The sequence below is a fragment of the Blennius ocellaris genome (assembly GCF_963422515.1).
Source record: "Blennius ocellaris genome assembly, chromosome: 14".
In the NCBI taxonomy this organism is placed as follows: domain Eukaryota; kingdom Metazoa; phylum Chordata; class Actinopteri; order Blenniiformes; family Blenniidae; genus Blennius; species Blennius ocellaris.
The window spans coordinates 5700186-5720337 of NC_137663.1; the positions used below are offsets into that span (position 1 = coordinate 5700186).

Below are 20152 nucleotides of genomic sequence, written 5' to 3' on the forward strand. Positions count from 1 at the left end.
TAAACAAACACCCAAAACAACTAAACTTTAGCATTTTCACTTGTTTTCCTCAGGCATTTTTTCCTGCTACAACTTGGATTACCCGACAGGACAGAGGGCCCGTTAACTCCACTAAGATTTACAGTGGAAACGCAACTTTCGTAGGTTTATTTGTTTGTGCGCAGTTGCACGCTCGGGGCAACTTTTTGAAAACGCTTGGGCTCCACCTACGTGTAAGGGCGTGGTGCAATCCAACAACACAACTTCATCTGCCCATGTGTCGGGATTTAAACGCAAAACAATTGTAAGATAAACACAAAAAAACGATTCATTTTCACTGGAAATATCAACGGGGCCTCAGGAAATACATTTCAGTTAAATCTCACGAACAATAGAACCTTTCTAAACTTAAAACGTGTATATACAAGTGATGAAGTCACCAAATTAACTTTTCTACAGGCAACAGGAGCAGAGCTGAGCTTCAACACTGTTCACTTTAAAAGACCAGGCTGCAGCTTATTTCTACCTTCCTTATAAACTCAAGAGCAAGAAGAAGGTGAAGAAGTGCAGGAACGGAGACAAAGTCAATCGGGCCACAATCCCTGCTAATGATCGATGTAACTGGATGTGAAACGGAAAGATGCACATCGACCTTCCACACACCCGAATACGACGAGTGGTTCTGAACAAAGCACGCGGGCCCGAACGTTAAAGAAAATACAGTTTAATTAAAAATCTTAATGGCTTAGGCATGAAAACATGGCAACACAATGAATGCAGAGGATATTAAAAAGACAATAAATAAAATAATATCTACACAGGCAATAACAAAGCAATGAAGACGAGTCGTTTCTTTTAGTAGGCAAGTTCCTGTTGGAAGAAAGGCGAGTTAACGAGATTAAAATGGACGCCCCGGCTGAGGAGGAGGAGGAGGAGGAAGGGCGTCCACACACACACTCAGATGTGAGATGACTGAAGCTGCGGGAGCCTCCGATCGCTCGGGGGGGGGTGGGGGGGGGGGGCGCTGCTTTTGGTTCGGGGGACAATTAAAGCTGCAGAAACAGGAAAGCGAGGCCACGTCTCCACTGGAGGACGACGGCAGGCCGCTCGGCTTCGTTTGCACGCCGGGGGAAGAGCGCACGACTTTAAAAACTAACTTCTTGTAACCGAAGCCACACGAAGCCCAAAATTCACCGGCATGGACTCCGACCCGTCGCCAGTTCTTCACTAAAGTGCACAGAAATTAAAATCTACAACTGCAAATTGACCAGCGAGGACATGGAGGGCACCGCTCCATTTTAGAAGGCTGCTTGAAAAAGCGACGGCGGTCACGAGACTCGAGGGGGGGGGAGAAAAGAAAACAAGCAAAAGGATGAAGTGAACACGACACAGCGCCTCACAGCTACACTACAATGCCCATAAGTTTCACTGATCGATCAGAGGGATTCATGTTCTCCCTTGTGAAACATTAGAATCTCTACATGAAGCGTTTTGGCGAGTAAAAGCCGACGGTGGACCACGGAAGTGACGTCACACTGCAGGAGGCCTCGACCAGTCAACTCGTCTCCACTGGTGACCTGAACCTTGACCTCGCTCTCCCTCGACTGCCACTTGCTGTGAAGGAGAGCGTGTGAGCTCCTGCGCTTTGGGAGGACAGAAGGCACATTGACGACTGCAGAACGGGTCACATGACCGGATGTGGCCCGTTCGGGGGGGGGGGGGGGGGGGGGCTTCTCTCGTCTGACTGACGGCTTCAGACACTCAGAGGTTCAGAACAACGAGCTGCTGGAGGACCGCTGGTGACAAACCCTCATTTCAATGTGGAGGACGGTGGAGGACGGCGGAGGACAGCGGAGGACAGAACGGAGGACAGCGGAGGACGGAACGGAGGCGGTTTGAAGTCGTAACATCAGGAGGAAAGCAAAGTCGCTTATTGAGCTTTTTGCCATTTTATCTGCTGCAAATAGAAGTAAATCTCATTAATTCCGAAAGAAAAATCATGGAAAAGTAAATTTTTCTCCATTGAATTAAAACGGAATCTTCCATTTTAAATGTATTTAACATAACCTGACAGATTTCGAGGATATAGAATGGTTTTAGCTTACAAGTTGTGAAAACCATGACAAATGTTAAGATGTTTTGGGAAAAGAAATAACTTTTCAACAATAGTGACGTCAGACGCTCTTGTTTGCTTCCAGGTTTCATTACTGAAGTCAGTTTACAATGCGTTTCCTGGCCTTTCAGCTGCGCTCACACACTTTACAGTTCTCAGTTCAAGATAAAGAGATTCAAAGCTTGTTGAAAGTAAGGAAACGTCTTTATGAGCCGCTGAGTGACTGAAATCTACACCATGTGAAGTCCAGTCAGAGGAATGTCTTCCAGTCCCTCACCTGAGTCCTACACTGTCCTGCCTCCGTCTCCGGTCTGACCCGGTCTGACCCGGTCTGACCCGGTCTGACCCGGTTCACAGCTCAGCTGCTAGGAAACAAAGTTCACGTTAATGTTGGTTTAAACTCAGAGAATATAAGCAAGAGAAGCTTTAAAGTGAATCGGCCTTCAGACAGACAGACAGAGAGAGAGAGGGAGGGGGAGAGAGAGAGAGAGAGAGAGAGAGAGAGAGGGAGACACAGAGAGAGAGAGAGAGAGAGAGGGAGACACAGAGAGAGAGAGAGAGAGAGAGAGAGACCTCGCCATGAAGCGTTAGTTGATGTTAGTATGACACACGACACGTTATGAGCGCAAACATTAAACTGGTTATTTCACTGGAGGCGTGTCGCCGATACCGGAGTTAAATCTACTGCACCGTAACGCAACGTTCACATTCATTGAGCATCCCCCCCCCTCCCCCCCGCGTCGCTACATATTCGTACGCCACAATGTTTTGAAGAGAAGCTGGTAAAGCACCGGGGTGAACGGCTGCACAGCAGACGAGCCGAAGAGGAGCTTCGACGTTTGGGGTCCGCGGGGGAGGGGGGGGGGTGGGGAGGGGGGGGTTCTCCTGGTGTGCTGCGTTCAGATCATATCAGGCACGGAGGCTGAGCGGACGCTTCACGCTGCTCGCTGGCTGCTGCTTCACTGACTTTGGCTGGAGTGGTATGACCTGAACGCGGCCAAGCCCTGGCCGGGTGGGGGGGGGGGGGGGGTGAACGCTGTCCGTGGTGACGGCGCGGGGTGGAGGCGGCGCTGAGGGACTATGTGGCGATGTGCGCCGCCGGGGGGATGGACACGAACTCGCGCAGGATGTTCTTGGCCGTCTCCAGGTTGTTCTGGGCGATCATCAGGGCCTTCTGGATGTCCTGGATGGAGTAGCCCTGCGACATCAGGCACTCGATCTCCCCGTTGAGGGCGGGGCCCCCCGCCGGGGCGGCGGGCGGCGGCGGGGGCTGGTGGGGGAGGACGGGGGAGGAGGAGGAGGAGGCGGAGGAGGACGGGCCGGGCAGCTCGGGCAGCGGCGCCGAGAAGTCGCGGTGCATGGGGCGAGGGCGCCGGTCGGAGTTGGCCCGACGGGGGAGAGGCTTGGGGGGGCGCTCCGGGTCCACCCCCGACACACACACACCTGGAAACACACACACTGGTCAGCACGTCGACACCACAAGTTACCTTTGACGCTTCATGGAGGGCAAAATAAAGCAAGTATATCCAGATGTTACTGCTGACAATCAAAGTCCAGCTGTTCTGGAACCTTCTGGGGATTTGTGTTTGGCTTCTGGGGGGAAAAGTTATGGAAAATGTCAAATAGCCTCAACTTCTGGTCAATGCTTTGTGCTTTGGAAGCATTTTCTCCGTATTTAAACTCATTCTTAATAATATGTAAAGGAACTGTTTCTGTCTAAATCCTCATTCTGTTATTTTAGTCGTCTTTTAAAGCCAAATATTAGGTTTTTTTTAATGAATGAGTCTTGGAACATTCCAGAGAAGTGTCTGCCAAGAGCTGGTTTGGATGTGATGTGTTTTCTGTGCTGGAGGACATTGATGTGTCGTCTCCGGTCCACCAAGAGAGAAGTGACCGTCTGAGCCCAGGACACCACCAACTCCACTCCTACGACCAACAACCACACCCAACCACAACTGACCAAGAGACTAAGACCGTGTTTGAGAAAGTGTTGATGCAGGGAGAAATATGAGCGTGTGGAAGCCCGAAGCTGAGGAACAAAACCAGTTCCACCACGGAGCCTTCCCAGATACGTACTGGGGTCCACGGCCTCCATGCTGAGCGCGCTGAAGGCTGCAGAGGGGCCGCCCATCTCCGACAGGGTTCTCCTGGTGGGGGCCGGGGGGCCCGGGGGGGGGGCCACCGGCCTGGGACAGTCGTATTCGTAAACGTCCTCCACGGCAGACTCCTCCTTTTTGTCCTGGCAGACCAGCGCTGGAGGAGGAGGGTGGTCTGCAACACACACCACTACATGTTCATGGACTGACACACACACACACACACACACACACACACACACACACACACACACACACACACACACACACACACACACACACACACACACACACACACACACACACACACACACACACACACACACACACACACACACACACACACACACACACACACACACACACACACACACACACCCACCCACCATAGTCCGAGGCCTGAGCGGTCTCCGAGGCAGCGGCCTGGCTCTGGATGTTACACATGGACTCGTACACCTGCGGGTCCTCCAAGTCTCCGTCCACGACTTCACTGTGAGACAAAGAGGCACCAAACACTTGAAAGACCCTCCACAGGAGTCAACCTGTGTTTGACCCGTCCCAGTAGATCTACATGTAGCAGAACTCAATAGAAAGCTATTCAGTCGTCTTCCACATGTTGACCATCGTCTTCTTCGAGTGTTCACCTTCCAGCTCTGGCTCCAAAACGTCTAACGATGTACAAGTGAAAACCTTAACTCTGGCCACATTTCATTCAGCGCGATTGCAGATTTCACATTTATTTTGCATTTCATCATTTCTTGAGGCTTTGGAACAGCCGCCTGCGTCTCCACAGCCACGACAACCTGCTCAATTATTTAAAAAGGGGTTAATAAAAAACAAACTAACACAGCAAACCAGAGGAAGGCTTCTGAGGTCAGGAGATGAACCAAGGTGAGGCTGCAGCGCCTCCTACTGGAGCCAGTAATAATGGCTTCAAAGCCTTTTTACTTCCGTGACATATGAAGTCTGCAGCTCTGAAAGAACTGAGCACATTTCTAAACAAGTTAAAATGACAACTGAAAATAAGAAAACCTTCAACTGAAATGGCTGGAAAAAAGTGGTGTAAAATGAAACAAACAAGAGTTACAGCAGTAAAACAGAGTAACATTGTTGAAAAAGCTACACAGTGAATCACTTTTAGGAAAAAAACCCAAAGTCAGACGGCAAAAAGCGGGAGGCTTTTGTCAAATCCAGAACGCTGTTAGAAACAAGCCTCCATCTTGCCCTGTGGGGGCGGGGGATGGGCGTCGTACCTGATCTCACTGTGGCTGTTGGCCTGCGGCGGCGGTGGCGGTGGCGGCGGCGGCACCAGGGCGCCTGTAATGACCCAGGGGGGGCCCGAGGCCGGCAGCGAGGTGGGGCTCATGTACTCGTTCTCCTCGCAGTCCGACGACGCCTTGTCCCCGCTGGACGCCGGCAGGGACCTGGAGGGGCCACAACACATGGCTCTTTTCAACTCAGGCAGTTCCTTCAGGTCGTGACCCCCCCCCCCCCCCCCCTCCTCCCCCCGCGCCGTACCTGGCAGCCAGGCAGTAGACGGCGTTGGTGGCCGCCTGAGCCTTGCCCCCGTCCCCCGCGGCCCCGTTGCTCTGCGGGCTGGAGGACGGGGCCACCGGGGCCTTGGTGGGCGGACGCGGGACCATGTAGTTGGAGGCCCAGGCGGGCTGGTCGGGCGTGGAGGGCAGCGGCCTCCTCTGCAGCCTGGAGTCCTGGGCGCCCAGCGAGGGGCGCTCCGGAGGCGGAGGGGGGGGCAGCTCTCTCAGGGCCGGAGGCAGAGGTAGAGGTTTGTCTCGGTGCGTGGCGGCGATCTGGGGGGGGGAGGAAGAGCAGAAGGTGGACACCCATTGATGTTTATCACAAGCAGGGAGTTGGTCTCCGTCCTCCGTCCTCCAGCCAACTGCACGTCTCCACCTCAGGTCGTCTCCTTCCCACAACCTTCTCTGCTTGCTCAGTTCTTCCTCTGTTAAAGGCCTTGAAATGAGCGTTTGTCTCAACAGAAATACAAGTGACTTCAGGTCATCTCTGAACAAGATGGTTAAACACAAAGTATTTCCCTCAGGGGATCCACATCGTAGGAACGGGGAGTGATTTGATTTACATGGTTGTGCTGCCCTCTTGTGGCTGCTGCATGCATTAAGGTGAGGGTGGAAGCAACGTTTCACGCTGTAGTGTTTGAAACAATCATTTGACACAGAAGACTACAGCTGGAAATGCTGTGGTCTGGATGTCACACCACTAGTGGGCGCTAACCACAGAGGAGCAGGAAGTAAACCTGCCGGCTCCTTTTCTCCGCCCTTCAGGGTGGAGTTCCACTCAGTATCTGTATGGAAGAGAAGTCTTGACGTATGCAGATGATGGGGAGGTCAATCAACTCCTCTTCAACAGACACTCAAGCCTCAACTTACTCTCACTCTGCGCAGGAAAAGTGTGACCACAGTGCATCACTGCTATCTCAGACCCGTGGCGCTTTCCTTGCTTCCACAGGGACCCGTGGTTTTGAAAAGGCTGCGCTCTCAAAGCTGCTTTCAAGAAAACAGTCATTTTCAGACGAGAGGCTTAAAAGATTTCACTTGAAACAAGGCCTCGGAGATTACAATTCACCTCAATGAGCTGAGGAAACCCTTCATTAAGGCTGAATTAACTCGGTCCCAGACCCAATATAGGTCAGAAACACGTCACACAGAGCTGACGGCTCAGATAGTGAGTCAGAGACACTGCGGGGGGTCTGAAGCTTCCTGGACGCTGCTCATGGCCTCACCTTCGCCGTCGCCCCCTGAGCCAGAACGCTGTGGGAGCTGCATGACCTTTGCTGCAGGAGGTCGAGTCGCGGAGGCACCGGAGGAAGCTGCGACACTGGAGACGGAGGGCGCTCAATCTGCGCAACACACACAGCCATCGACACAAGTCTTGTTGCAGAAGCACAGAGAAACTTTACGGACGCGTCGTGCTGCTCGGCTCGGCTCAAATCATCGGTTCTGACTGGACGGTCGCGATACAAGACAAACATGCGATCTTTGATTTGTTTCAGGGGTTGTGTGGTGTCATGAGAAGTGGGAGTGCCAGGGCGGGAGTCCACCTGCTACGTCGCACTACTTGCCTTTGAGCAGGCCAGCCTGCTCATCACCAGACTGTGGTCTTCCAGCCGGTCGTCCTCGTCGTCCTCGTTGGCCGGGGGCTCGGCTCTGCCGGACGCCTGGAAGCCGGCGAAGGAGGCCCCGCTGGCCTTGGGGTGGAAGGGATCCACCACGATGGGCTCCGTGCCTTTAATCTCACAGCGGCAGAACGGGCAGCCTTGACCCTCCGACTCCTGAGGCACAGCACGGGAATCACAGGAAGCACCGTCACATCCTGACACGCTCATTTAAAGTCCTAGTGAAATGAAAATTCCACCTCCAAAACACTCTGGCTGTCGCTTCTAGGGACATTTTTTATGCCAACTGGTCCAAGGGTAAAATGTTAAAACGCGGCAATCTGCGAGAAAATATCCGATAAACAGGGTATTTTGGCTGCTGGGCGGAGCTTCTGACAATAATAGAGTGATGTCACTGGTTGTGCACACGCCCAAGTTGTGTTTACGTTATGGAGGATCAGAGTTTTGACCACGAAGAGGCTGAATTTAACCATATTTCATCATCATCATCATTTCAAACCCAGTGATTGATGAAGAAGACCTAGAAGGTGGTTCTGCCATCGGTGACCCCGTCTGGAACATGTTTGAGGAAGAAGACGCTTCGTCCTCCATTCGTCCTCGTCTCCTCGTCTCCTCGTCTCCTCGCCTCAGCAGTTTTCACCTTTGAGGCTTTGAGGCTCCTGACTTTTGGCAGAATGACTTCCTGGATCATGTCGAAGCACTTTTCTGACTGCGGAATCACCGAAGATGAGTCCAGGTATTACTTGATCGTCTACTAGCCGCGCGAGCTAGCGGCTCCTGCTAGTGGCTAGCCGCTCCCGTCGCCTGTGCTCCTTTTCTCCTCTCTCGGTCTCTTCCAGGCTCAATCTTTCATCAAGGCTCATAAAACGCCGACTATAACTTCAAAACACTGTTAAAACTTGGATATTTAAGAGGAAACAAGCCGATATAAACACAACAGATGGAGATCTGCACAACTCTTGACGTCACGCTCACGAAGAAGGATTCCCCCGACTTCCTCGGCTGGAGATTCAAAATTCAAATAACTTTGTTATGCGACAACAGTGGTGGGGCAGAGTCAGAGGAACCTTAGAAGTAGAACCCCAACTATCGTTTTTTGCAAAGTAGTGTTTTACATTTCACTAGGCCTATAAAGCCTCAGAGGCCGAGAAGCCAGCAGCACGTCACCGAGACTTTCTCGAGGTTTGTACATCAAATGGTTTTTCACCACCGTCTTTCATCATGTTTATCAGTGCGTCATGTTTCTGGTCAGAGGAGGTCGTGTTGCCTTCAGGAAGAAATGTGCTGCACAAACGAGCTTCACCTGAAGGCAAACTGAAACAAGCAACAAGTCTAAGGCCACGTTTATGAAACAAAGTTTCAAGTGAAGCGGCTTTTTGTTGACAAGTTTCACGTTGACTTAGCGAGGTACCCGGCCGTAACGCTAACACACACAGAGAGGCCTCCGCTAGTATTTGAACCAGCACCTTCTCGCTGTCCAGGGTGTTGGAGCATTTTCAAAAAGTTTCACAATAAAAGCAGTTTCTGGAGTGTTTTTGAAAAGGTTCCACCTTGGGAGACATTTTCAAAAAGTTCGGTTTCCAGTGGCTCTGAGCACCGTTGTCCTGTAAACAAACCCCTAAAACCCAACAAACGTTTTTGCGTTTTCACTTGCCAACATTGTGTAAACGAACGAGATCAAGAACGAGAACACTGACGGAGTCTCTCGCCATCTTCTATGTGATTCAAAAATGTTCAAATTGGGCGTGCAAAACCAAAAAAATACGTAATCTAATCACCACCGAGATACGTTGATGAAACAGTTAGTTGAGTTGTGTCAAATTTGCCGAGTTCAACAGACGGAGGTAGAATTCTGCTTGAACAGAAACGATAAGTTCATATAAGAGAACACTCGTATTAACAGCGGTGTGTGTGTGTGTGTGTGTGTGTGTGTGTGTGTGTGTGTCGGTACTCAGATCTGCTCGGGAGCTTCTAGAAAGCGTCACCTGCCAGGCGGTGAGACACGAGGTGCACATGAGGTGTCTGCACGGCTCGATCTTCACGTCCTTGTCGTTCTCGGCGCAGATCTTGCAGAGCTGGAAGGTGGAGCCCATCTCACAGTACAGCTCGTACTGCTCCTGCGGGGACGAGCGGCGCAGAGGGACACGTCACACACTGCTCTGCTGCACAACCTGTTAACGTCCACACACTCTGACGGAACAAGCCCAAGCTGTGTAGAACCTAGAGCTTCACAACACTTCAATGTGCAAAGCATCCCGACAGAAGAACAGTACAATGAGAGGTGCTGCTTCAACAGAGTCAAAACTTTTTGTAAGAGGACAAAATATGACATATTTTTTCTTTTTTTAAGTATTTAAGTTCCAAAGAGTAGAAAATAACCGACAGCTTGCAATATTGCCGCCATTGTGATTCATCAAACTGCTGCAGCGCAGCCGCTTCACACCGACGCACTGCAAGGCACAAACACGACAAACTCAAATAAATAAATAAATAAACGTTCAAACCTGAGTAACTTTGATGTGGTCCTGCGGAGACGGCTCACACAGCCCCGTCAGGTCCGGGTTCTGGGCGCGGCCGTCAGGGAAAAGGTAGCTACAGGACGGCCACAGGGAAACGGCGTGTTGGAACAGAATGGCGTTAACCCTGACCCTGCCGTTAAATAAACCACCTGCTACCGTCACCGAATATGGAATCGCCTCCCACACTCAACCTCGAGACTTCAAAGTTGCGTAATCGGGGGTCTTATCCTGATGCGGGAAGGTTCATTGATAGTAATCAGAAATGCAAAAAACAAAACAACAAAAACTTCAATTGTATCAATCTATAAACAAAAACTCCATTTTAAAAACACTGCATGTGTAGATGAACACGGTGAGACCAGCGTTGTGTGTATTCACTGCTCATATATCCAGGGTGTGGTTTGTAATAAAAACAGAAGAGGAGGTTTTAAACATCAATCCAGTCAAAACACAAAGATTCCCTCTTTTAGTGAAACGTTTAAGTGAAAAGTTAAAGTAATGGATACAAAAGATCCTCTATGGCACTGCAGCGTTGGTGTCTGATGACACTTTCACCGTTTATAATGTACACAAATCACTGCACTGTTGCAACCTGCGTGTGTGTGTGTGTGTGTGTGTGTGTGTGTGTGTGTGTGTGCGGGGCCTGGAGGCGCCGCCGCTCCATCACAGTGTGTAATCGCAGTGTCAGACTCTGACCTGCGGCCACCATGTCAGAACTTGAGCATGATGTACTCCTCCCAGTATAAATAGTGGGACTGATACTGCGTTGTGGCGCGACTCACAATCCCTCTCTGTATCCGTCAATGAGGGCTTGGAAGAGAGGCTTGTTGTGGGGGATGGTCTGCAGGATGTTGCCGTCGGCCGTCACGTAGCCGATGGCCCACTGGCCCAGCCGAGTGCAGCTCAGCCTGAAGATGTAGCTGAGAGAGAGAAACAGGCTCACACCGAATAGGGACAGATCTGGTGTTTCAAACTGAAATGTATTTCAAAAAAAAAAAAAACAATCAAGGAGTGTAACTTCACGTATTAACTGCATCTGACATGAATAATCCAAAATGTAATTTACAGCACAACATCCCTGACCGGCGGAAAGGGGGCAGAGCCCGAGTTAGGATAATGCTCATTTAGTTTCACCGTTTAATTGAATCTGTTTTTTTTTTATCGTTCTCACCGACTTTCCCTCATGTCATTACTACTCCTGCCATTTGTTTACTTCTCTCCTTACCCATTTTCTGTACCTTACAAAACTGAGTTTCTCTTCAATGTAGTCTACATTATTTACTTATCTGAGGGAAATAATAAGTTGAAAGGAAAACAATTAAAAAAACCACTGTGTGTCGACGAGGACGGCTTGGTGGCGCCTCACCTTCCAGGTTTGTGGATGAATCTGTGCAGTCGAGCTTTGACCTCGTCGTACGTCAGGAAGGCCATGTAGCCCGGGTGTGTGACGGCCAGACTGTTCCAGTTCCTTAAGAGAGACGACCAAGGCTACACACACACACACACACACACACGCACACACACACAGTTTGTTTTCGTTTAATATCAGACAGGAAATCCAATTTACTCTCAAATTTGTTCAGAATAAAATAAGCTTGATTTGAAAAGTCCACAATCCACAGTCCAGAAGTGAAATAACTGAAGTGAGTGACGCAATTTAAGCAAGTAAAAAAAAAAAAAAAGACACAAGTCAAATTGATGAAGTGAAATACTAATAAGTGAACAATTTCATTCAGTAAAGAGAGTGAAGATGGTAATGTCAAACATAGAAAGTGAGAAACTCCAGTAAAAAGCAAACTAACTTTAGCAAGTACATCCAATAAATTCATACATTATTTACTTACTCTACTTGTTTTATTAAATTAAAATAAGGTCAATCCAGGATGTCAAACAGAACAACTGTGGGTTTTAAACCGGCCCGTAAGAGGCTGCAGTCCAGACCACTGACGCTCAAGCTAATTGTGAAAAATTCATAAACAGATTTTTTTTAAAAACCCAGATTTCTTAAGAGTAGAGATACAAAACAACTAGCGCTAGCCTCAAATCCATGCTGTCACAGTGAGTGCACAGTTCTATTCTTTTTGGACATTTTGTGCCAGAATTCATCATTAAAATTAGCTTCTGGTTGAAATTTGAAGTAATTTTTGGGCTTAATTCTTGCAAAAATGTGAAATAAGTCCAGTAACTAAATTGAGCCAGTAAAAGTGAAACAATAAGTCAAGCGAGGAAAGTCCAAACTGTCAGTGAAGACAATCAATGAAAGAAGAGGCGAGCGGCGGGGCGTCCTCCGGCCCTCTCGTCTCACCTGGAAGAGCCGGGTGAAGATGTCGAACTCGAACACGGAGATGTAGTCGTTGCAGGTGAGGTCGATGGTGGATTTGAGGGCCATGGCCTCCAGACCTGAGCTGATGGGGTGGAACTCATGGAGGGCCTGGCGGAACGTCCTCCATGGTACGATGGTCCTGGACACAGGGATGTTTAAGTGACGCGCAGTCTTAAAGGGGACACATTGACCAGGGAAGGACCGCTTCCAATTAATGTGTCCTCCTGTTAAACGCAGCAAGATCAAGCTCATTAGTGCTCCTCTACACCTGTGCTGGTCAACCTTTTCTTAGCCACGGGACATTTCTTACTTTCAAAACATTCCGCGGCACAATACACATTTTAAAAAGTGACATATTGTAGCTTCATACAGCAGGTTTAATGACAGCATTTACAGTTTTTACTGATTTTTAACGAGTAAAACCATTTTAATAATATCAAAAACCTGAAAAAATAAAGAGCCTGAATATTTATCACTTGCTTTCTCGTCACCACAGCCACTTCTTCTTTTGGGAGCCAACATCCCTACTACTGCTATATTCCCTTTAAACGATCAGGGTCGGTATTAAGGGGCTACCTACTGCCACCTGCTGGCAGTGAACGGACTGCATATTTCTTAATCGGCCAACACGCTTCAGGCACAGAGACGCAACAATATAAAATCACTGCCAGTGAGAAATTTTATTTTAAAATCAATCAAATGAAATTGGAACATTTTCCACGGCACGTTCAAGTGAGAGCGCATCGTCTTTGAGTTTTTGCTCCCGAAAGGTTTTTGCATTTGCACTGCAACGTTTTGAAAATGACGTCGTTCTGATGTTCGGCCACTAGTGGGTGCTGTTGGCAACCGAGTTGGATTGTTACGACAGTGACCGTCAACTATAAAGCTACTATAAGGTCGCAGGAGAACATGGACTGAGTCATGACACCATGGAGGAAACTTGGTTCTGATCGTCTCTACTGAGCATGTGCAGAAGAACGACTCATTACAGCTGTACTGCACATGTACAGCATTTCAGAAAAGTGGCATTTTGCCCTTTTGCCCTTGAAAACGTACCACAAAATACTAAGGAAGTTTTGCGTTTTCACGGCAAAGCGCCGTGTCAACGCCGTGTGCGCTCAGCTCTCACTGGAGCTGAAACTCACTTGTCCCCAAACGACCTTCTCCAAAATTCTGCAGCGTCGGCTTTGGTGATCCTGAAGTTGTCGCCCTGAAACAGGCCGTTGGGGAAGATGGCTTTCAGCTCGGCCAACATGTGACTGAAGATCAGGGAGAGCTTGGTGAGGTTTCGCCTGCGTGGCAAAAACAGAGAAATGAAGAAGTGAGACAGCCGCGGCCGTACGAGCGCTCACTTGTCAGGAATCTCTGGGGGACACGGTTTGTACTTGTGCTTCTGTGAGGTTTCACAAGTCGCAAAAAAAGTGAGTCTCGGGCTTCATCCGGAGATTTAATCTCGCAGTTTTAAAAGCGATCCAGCGGCCTCTTGAAGTCAAACAAGCAGAGCACCTATGAGGAAGCCTCTGATTACAATCAGTGAGTCAGAGGAAGGAAGAACCTTCGCTTACTAAGGGCTTTCTGAGAAACAGAGGAAGTCCACCGGACTGCAACACTTTAATCAGTTCTTCATCAAATCTCTCACAAATGTGTTTTCTGACTCTGCGGAGATACTCGAGACAGAGAACGAGAGGGAGAGCGAGAGAAAGACGGAGGTGGAGAGAGAATCACACACAGAAAAGTGAATGATGAAAAAGAAAGCAATTAATGAAAAGAAAAATGTAATTGAATATAGAAAGGAAAATTAAATAATAAAAAAAAAAAAAACGAAAAATGAAATGGGTATGAAAAAGAAATAAAAGGTCTTTACAGCTCAAATAAACACGACGATACAAATAAATGTGTAAAAAGACACGTGAGGCTCCATGCACATTAAGTTTAATTCCACTGCAACGCAAACACAACCTGGTGTTTTCTTGGTTTCTGCGTTGAATCAGGACTTTTTTTTTTTTTTTAAAGATCAAACTGAATGACCTTGCTGAGGTGTGGACTCTACCTGGGCTGGGAGTTCTCCTCGTACATCCTCTCCTTGGCCTCCTTGAACAGGCTCATGGTCTGCTTGGTCTTGTTGGTCAGGTTCTCGACGACGACGCGGAAGTACTCGTTCTCTCCCAGGATCTCCATCTTGCCCTCGTACCTGGACAGGATGGTGCGCAGGTGCTGGTAGGTGTCTGGCAGCAGGTCCAGGATGTAGGGCGGGCTGTTCTTCAGCGCCACCTTCGGGTTCTGACACAGACGCACCACCTGGACGGACAAAACACAGAAAAACCTCAAAAGACTCGGAGACGCTTGACGACGGTGCTGCCAGCTTGAAACTAAAGCCACTTTAATCCTCAGGATTAACAAGGTTTCACAGATTTCAGAATCATGTGCAGGTTTGATTGTGGAGGTATTGTTGTGGTAAAGGGGTTACAACAGCCTGGCCACTATATCTACATCAAAACTCTATTTAATGTAATTATTCATTTAGATTTATGTAATTAACGTCTTTTTAAGGTCACCCTGTCTTTCCACTACTCTACATCTCGCTTTGGCAGTCCGTTAACAACAACGGTGCTAGGAGCCACTGAAAACACAACTTTTTTTTAAACGGCTGCCAAGGAGGGACTTTTTGAAAACACGTCTTCATCGTTTTCAAAACATTGCAGTGGAAACGCAAAACCTTTCTGAAATGAAAATGCTAAATTGATGCATTTTCACTTAAAATGTTGTCGATTAATGATAACAATTACAACAACAATAAGAGTTAAGTTATATGCTGCTTTTCAAAACACTCAGACACTTTACATAGTTTCTTAAGGTGTGTTGTACATAAATAAAACCTTACTGTCATTATCATCGTCCTAAATCATCCCACTGTGAATAGTGGTTGATCCACGCTGTGCAACACTGCTTTTAACATTAGATATAGTCATAGGAAGTGAAACTCTTCTTTCTTCAGTACTTTTTTCCACTCAGGAAAAACATCAGCTGAGCTGGAGGAAAAGATGAAGACGTCAACATATCTTTAGTACAACACATCAAAATACCTGTAATCTGGGTGTTGGCTGGGAGGTTTATCATTGTGTGTATATATATATATATATATATATATACCCCATTATAGTTTTATTAGGCATTGCAACAGGGTTCCTCATTTCTGAGAAGAGAAGTTTATGGTCCTTTGGTCAAATAAAGGCGACAGCTTTTGTCTACAGTCTGGAAGGTCATTTAAACTTCACACAGTCAAACTCTGCTGTACTTCGTTTCTACCAGATGTCAACAAGTACGCTTAACTGGACTGAACTGCAATTAATGTTTATTTTTAACATTGTGAGAAAAGGAAAAACCAGAAGCTATTGTGGGAGTGCTCTGTGCAGAAGAAGTTGTTTAAAATCACAGAATCTTGAAGAGTGCCAGTATTTGCACGAGCGGCGACGCACTAATCTACAGTTTCCGTTTTAGTGTTACTGGATCTCAACGCTGCTTTGTTTCACACGGTTGAACACAAAATGCGCCCTTGACAAGACTCGAAAATCGGTTGGGGGAAATTCCAGCAGTGCATTCAATTCAAATTTTAAATCTTACTTGCAAGAAAGGGACTATTCTGTGTCAATAAGGAATTATGAATCTTATGTGATGAAAATCACTTGTGGGGTTCCTCAAGGCCCCATCCTGGGGCCACTTTCATTGAACATCTACATTTAATCACACAATTGCAGCCCTGAGAACAAACGTCCTGCAGGTTTTAGGTCTCTCCCAGTTGTAACACACCTGAATGCAATAAGAGTCTCCTCATTGTGCTTTTTGACAAGCTTGAGGACGACGTCAACATTAGATTGAGGTGTGCTCAAGCTGGGAAACATCCAAAACGTGCAGGCCCAGATCTACATGGTCCGTCTGGCTCAGCTGATGGAACTTTGCAACATCTCATATCATAATTATACAGACGATACACAGCTCTAAAATTCTGTGTCAACATTAAGAATTAACATATCAAACGTGGAGAGACCATGGACATTGTAAATGGCCTTGATGAGAAGTTAATTTTTTTGCAGCGGTTACAAGTGTTTATTTTAAGCTCAAACGACAGTATAGCGCTTATGCTTTTACTTTGAAACATCACACAATGTGTCGTAACGGTCGTAATTCAGAGTAACACTGCGAACGTTGATGGGAAGACAAACATGCTGTGTACTTGGTGAAAAGCTACATTTAAGGTGCAGTTTTTTGTTCCTTATGGTTCATTAGCATCCGGCTGATGAGGGAACAAGGTTAGCATGGAGTTTTGTCAGTAGAAATGTGTCCTGAGAGAGGATTTATGCAATGAAGCCCTTAGGCCCTGTTTACACGACAGTGTTTCACGTGACAAAAAAAAATAATCAGACACCGTCAACTAGACAACGACTGAGTGAGCTAGGGGCGGAGCCTAGCGCACAGGGTGGTGACGAGTTTGACGTCACGTGTACTCTGTGCTCAGGAAAGTTTGACTTCCCCTCAACAGCAGAGAACATAAAGCCACCAAGAGGCTCCAGTCTGGCCCCACCAAGCCAGGAGCTTATAGAGGATTTATACGAGTTTTATTTTGACATTTCATTGTAATTTACACCAGAATGTTTACTGTACACTCGTATTAGTTGTTGTGTGAATGGGGCCTGGGAGGTGGTTTTTGTCACAGCAGAGGAAGCAGGGGTTAAAGTGAGGAGGCGTTTGCTGTGGCAGCTCCTGGAAGTTAAAAGATCAACTGCACAATACTGGCGTGACTGATATTTAGCAATCATCAAGTGCATTTTATAACGTCTGCATCTTTTAATAGGAGATTAAGTAACAACTGTTTAAATGACAAGTACATTCCAAAAGCTCCACTACTGGATTGTGATCGACCGTCATGTGACATATGACATTAGGACGGATATTACCGGCGCACAGCAGGCAGCCTCGTCCCCGCATGCTGCAGTACGCATGCATGCTGCGGTGATATTGTGCCTCTCTTCTTCCTGCAGCCTTTCTGATTTAATATCTTGTGAGCTCTTGTCTCTCCATCGCTTCACTTTCTCATGTCTGTCTCAGTTCCATCCGACTGCAGAAGAGACGACATACCGACTTTTCTGATGCACACCTCTTCTGATCTCACACTAAATATAGAGTGTCCTCCCAGGGACGTTAATATGACCCAATTCACTGGGAATTAACCCAATTAGATCATGTATCAGGGAAGCCGCTGTGCTAAAAGGGCCCTACAAATCTTGATTCGTACAAAATTGACATTTTTTGTTTGGACAGCTGATGCTTAACCTCGTCTTCTGGAACAAATACTGTCTAATTAGAATGATCACGAGCAAACACATAAGTGGATCTGGCATATCGAAACTCTAAAAACCCGTTTCAAAAACACTGGAGCAGGTTTCTGTAGCATCAACAGTGAGTAAACATACTCCCTTTTTTCAAAGGTACACATATACTCACTGGATTTAGGTACATTTGTTCAATCTATCCTGATCAATGGAGACAAGAAATGGCTTTGATTTAAAAAAAAAATAATAATCTAGTTTGCAGCAGTGCCGAGCTGGAGATTATATTCATCCATGAAATACAAAGAAGAGGCCAAATTAAAAAGTCCTCTGAATATAAAGGTTGTAGAGCAAAGCAGCACGTTGCAAATTAATTAAAACTTCACCGCAATCACAGACAAGTTTAAACAGGTTTAACTTTGAGAAGACATGTCCTAGAGATATTATCCACAGAACAATTATATATATATACACACACAAGTGAAAGTAGGATATGGCTGTATGAATGTTTAATGATTAAAGAGTTGCTTGAGGTATAACAGACAAGCTCAACATCAAGGCACAGGAGTACTGATTTAAACAAACCTCAAGATGAAGCGAGATGTAATCATCTATATAAGTACGTTTTAAACATAAAATGCCTCTAAACTTACTCATGACCAAAGCTTATGTTCACACTGACATAATGTGGAAAGCTATATAGACACATGTCCCAAAAAAATGTGACGAAAGTACTTTAACAAGACAATAACACTAATATACGTCTTTGTTACATTATAGATGTTTGGGGCATAGAAATCCTGAAAATATCCAACCTGCACAGCCTCAATCAATCACAACAGAATAGATGCTTTGTCTTTTTTTCTTTTAAACAAGCATGACATCATAGTGTGGGACACACAGTGGGGCAGCGGTTCGCCTGGCCGCCTCACAGAGGGAAGGTCATGGGTTCAAGCACCTTTTCTGTGCAGAGTTTGCATGTTCTCCACTTGTGTGTGTGTGTGTGTGTGTGGGTTCCCTCCCACAATGCAAACAGGTTAATCCATGACCCTAAACTGCCCCTGGGTGTGAATGCTAGTGTGTGTGGTTGTCTGTCTCTGTGTGTTTGTCCCATTCAGGGTGTTTCCACCCTGCATCCATCAGTTGTCTGGGATCGACTCCAGCACCCTGCACAGGGTTAAGCAAATGGATGGATGGGCATCTTGATGTTTATATGCCATGAGTGTGGGACAATTATTGTATTCGCACCTGTTTAAGCCATTCAAAAGCCCCAGTTCAACTGAAAGAAGGACCTACGTGTGTGAAGAATCGGTTAAAAGGCGAAGCACACGTTTCACACAGCAACTGGGACAGTGTCAGTACCTTGTCCATGAGCTTCCAGCATTTCTCCACCATCTTCTTATCGACCACGGCAGGTTGGTGCGGCTGCAGCGGCTGCTGGTGGGGCTGAAAGGCGTCCTTCATCAGGCCGATCAGACCGGCGCCCCTCCTCGGATTTCCGGCCATTAATTCGGTCGGTGACCGGGAGTTAGCCCCGGAGCTGGAGGTGGGGAGGAGGGGGTGACACACACACACAGAGGGAGAGAGAGGGAGAGAGAGGGAGGCTGGTAAATTGACAGGCGTGTTTAATTCCTGACAGGTTTCGAAAGCAGGTTTTGACGGAGGCTGAGGAGTCCACAGGCAATTTGAACAAAACGGCTCCTGTGTGAAAAACTGGACGACGCAGCGGCGGCTAAGCTAACGAGCTACACGAGAAAGAGCCTGTCGGTTGTTTTAGTCGATTCAAAACGACGGCGACGGGACGTACTCGGTGTTCGTGGAGCCGGAGCCACCTCACTCCTCCCGGGGACGGTGTTCAGGGGTCCTCCCGGAGCTTTTAGGAGAGACTTAATGAGCCTCAGAGGGAGAAAAACAAACAGGTTTGAGCAGCAGCGGAACCGGATGTCCGGCCGCCGCCTTCACAATAAAAGTTCCAAACCGGAAATATGACACCGTGAAAATATAAGTCACAATTTATTGGTTTGTTTATATCTTTATTTTCATGATTTGTTTTCAAATTGGAAACGAAGCTTCATATAAGGAATCTTTTAGAGATGGACAGTTGTAAAGATGAGTTTTCATCAATTGAAATATTCACTCACAACCCTTATTTCACAAAAGTTGAGATTGATGGAACTAAAACATCTGGGGACATTATTTTAAGCCAATAAGATCAATTGGCAAGAGGATAATAAAAGACTGGGTTTAAAAAAAGTTTTTTGTAGAGGAAGTAGTGTGGATATAATTCTAACACTGGAACAGATGCCAGTTGATCATTATTCAAGTTGGGTATTTTAATGTGAGGTTCATGTACCGGTGACTCTAATCTCTGTTGTATATGTGTCTGTGAATAGTGAAGTGAAGCTTCATGAACAGTAATTCATCTCTTTTTTGTTTTACTTCATGATGTGTCAGGGAGGAAATGATCATTTTAGTGCAGCTGTGGATCAGTTGGTCGAGAGGTTCGTCCTTCAGTCGGATGGTTGCAGGTTTGATAAAAAAAAATGTAACTACGTTTTTAAGTAGAAAGAAAGAAAAAAAAATCAAACTAAGTTAAAACATTTGAGGAAAACTACAAAAATTCAGTCATTGCAAAGCTGACGTTTGG

At 47.0% G+C, this 20152-nt stretch overlaps 1 protein-coding gene across 1 annotated transcript; it reads right to left on the reverse strand.

The window, feature by feature from the left end:
• Positions 1-1704: 1704 nt before the first annotated feature.
• LOC308139379 (E3 ubiquitin-protein ligase CBL-like) lies at positions 1705-19454 on the reverse strand. The gene is made up of 16 exons (XM_080508808.1): positions 19313-19454; positions 18868-19045; positions 14232-14479; positions 13327-13473; positions 12164-12320; positions 11225-11346; positions 10641-10778; positions 9844-9931; positions 9325-9456; positions 7286-7495; positions 6947-7063; positions 5707-5996; positions 5442-5612; positions 4575-4678; positions 4169-4363; positions 1705-3535 (listed from the first exon to the last, which is right to left on the reverse strand). The coding sequence occupies exons 2-16, from the start codon at positions 19009-19011 to the stop codon at positions 3171-3173; spliced, it is 2628 nt and encodes an 875-aa protein (XP_080364934.1). The 5' UTR covers positions 19012-19045; positions 19313-19454; the 3' UTR covers positions 1705-3170.
• Between the last annotated feature and the right edge of the window lie 698 nt (positions 19455-20152).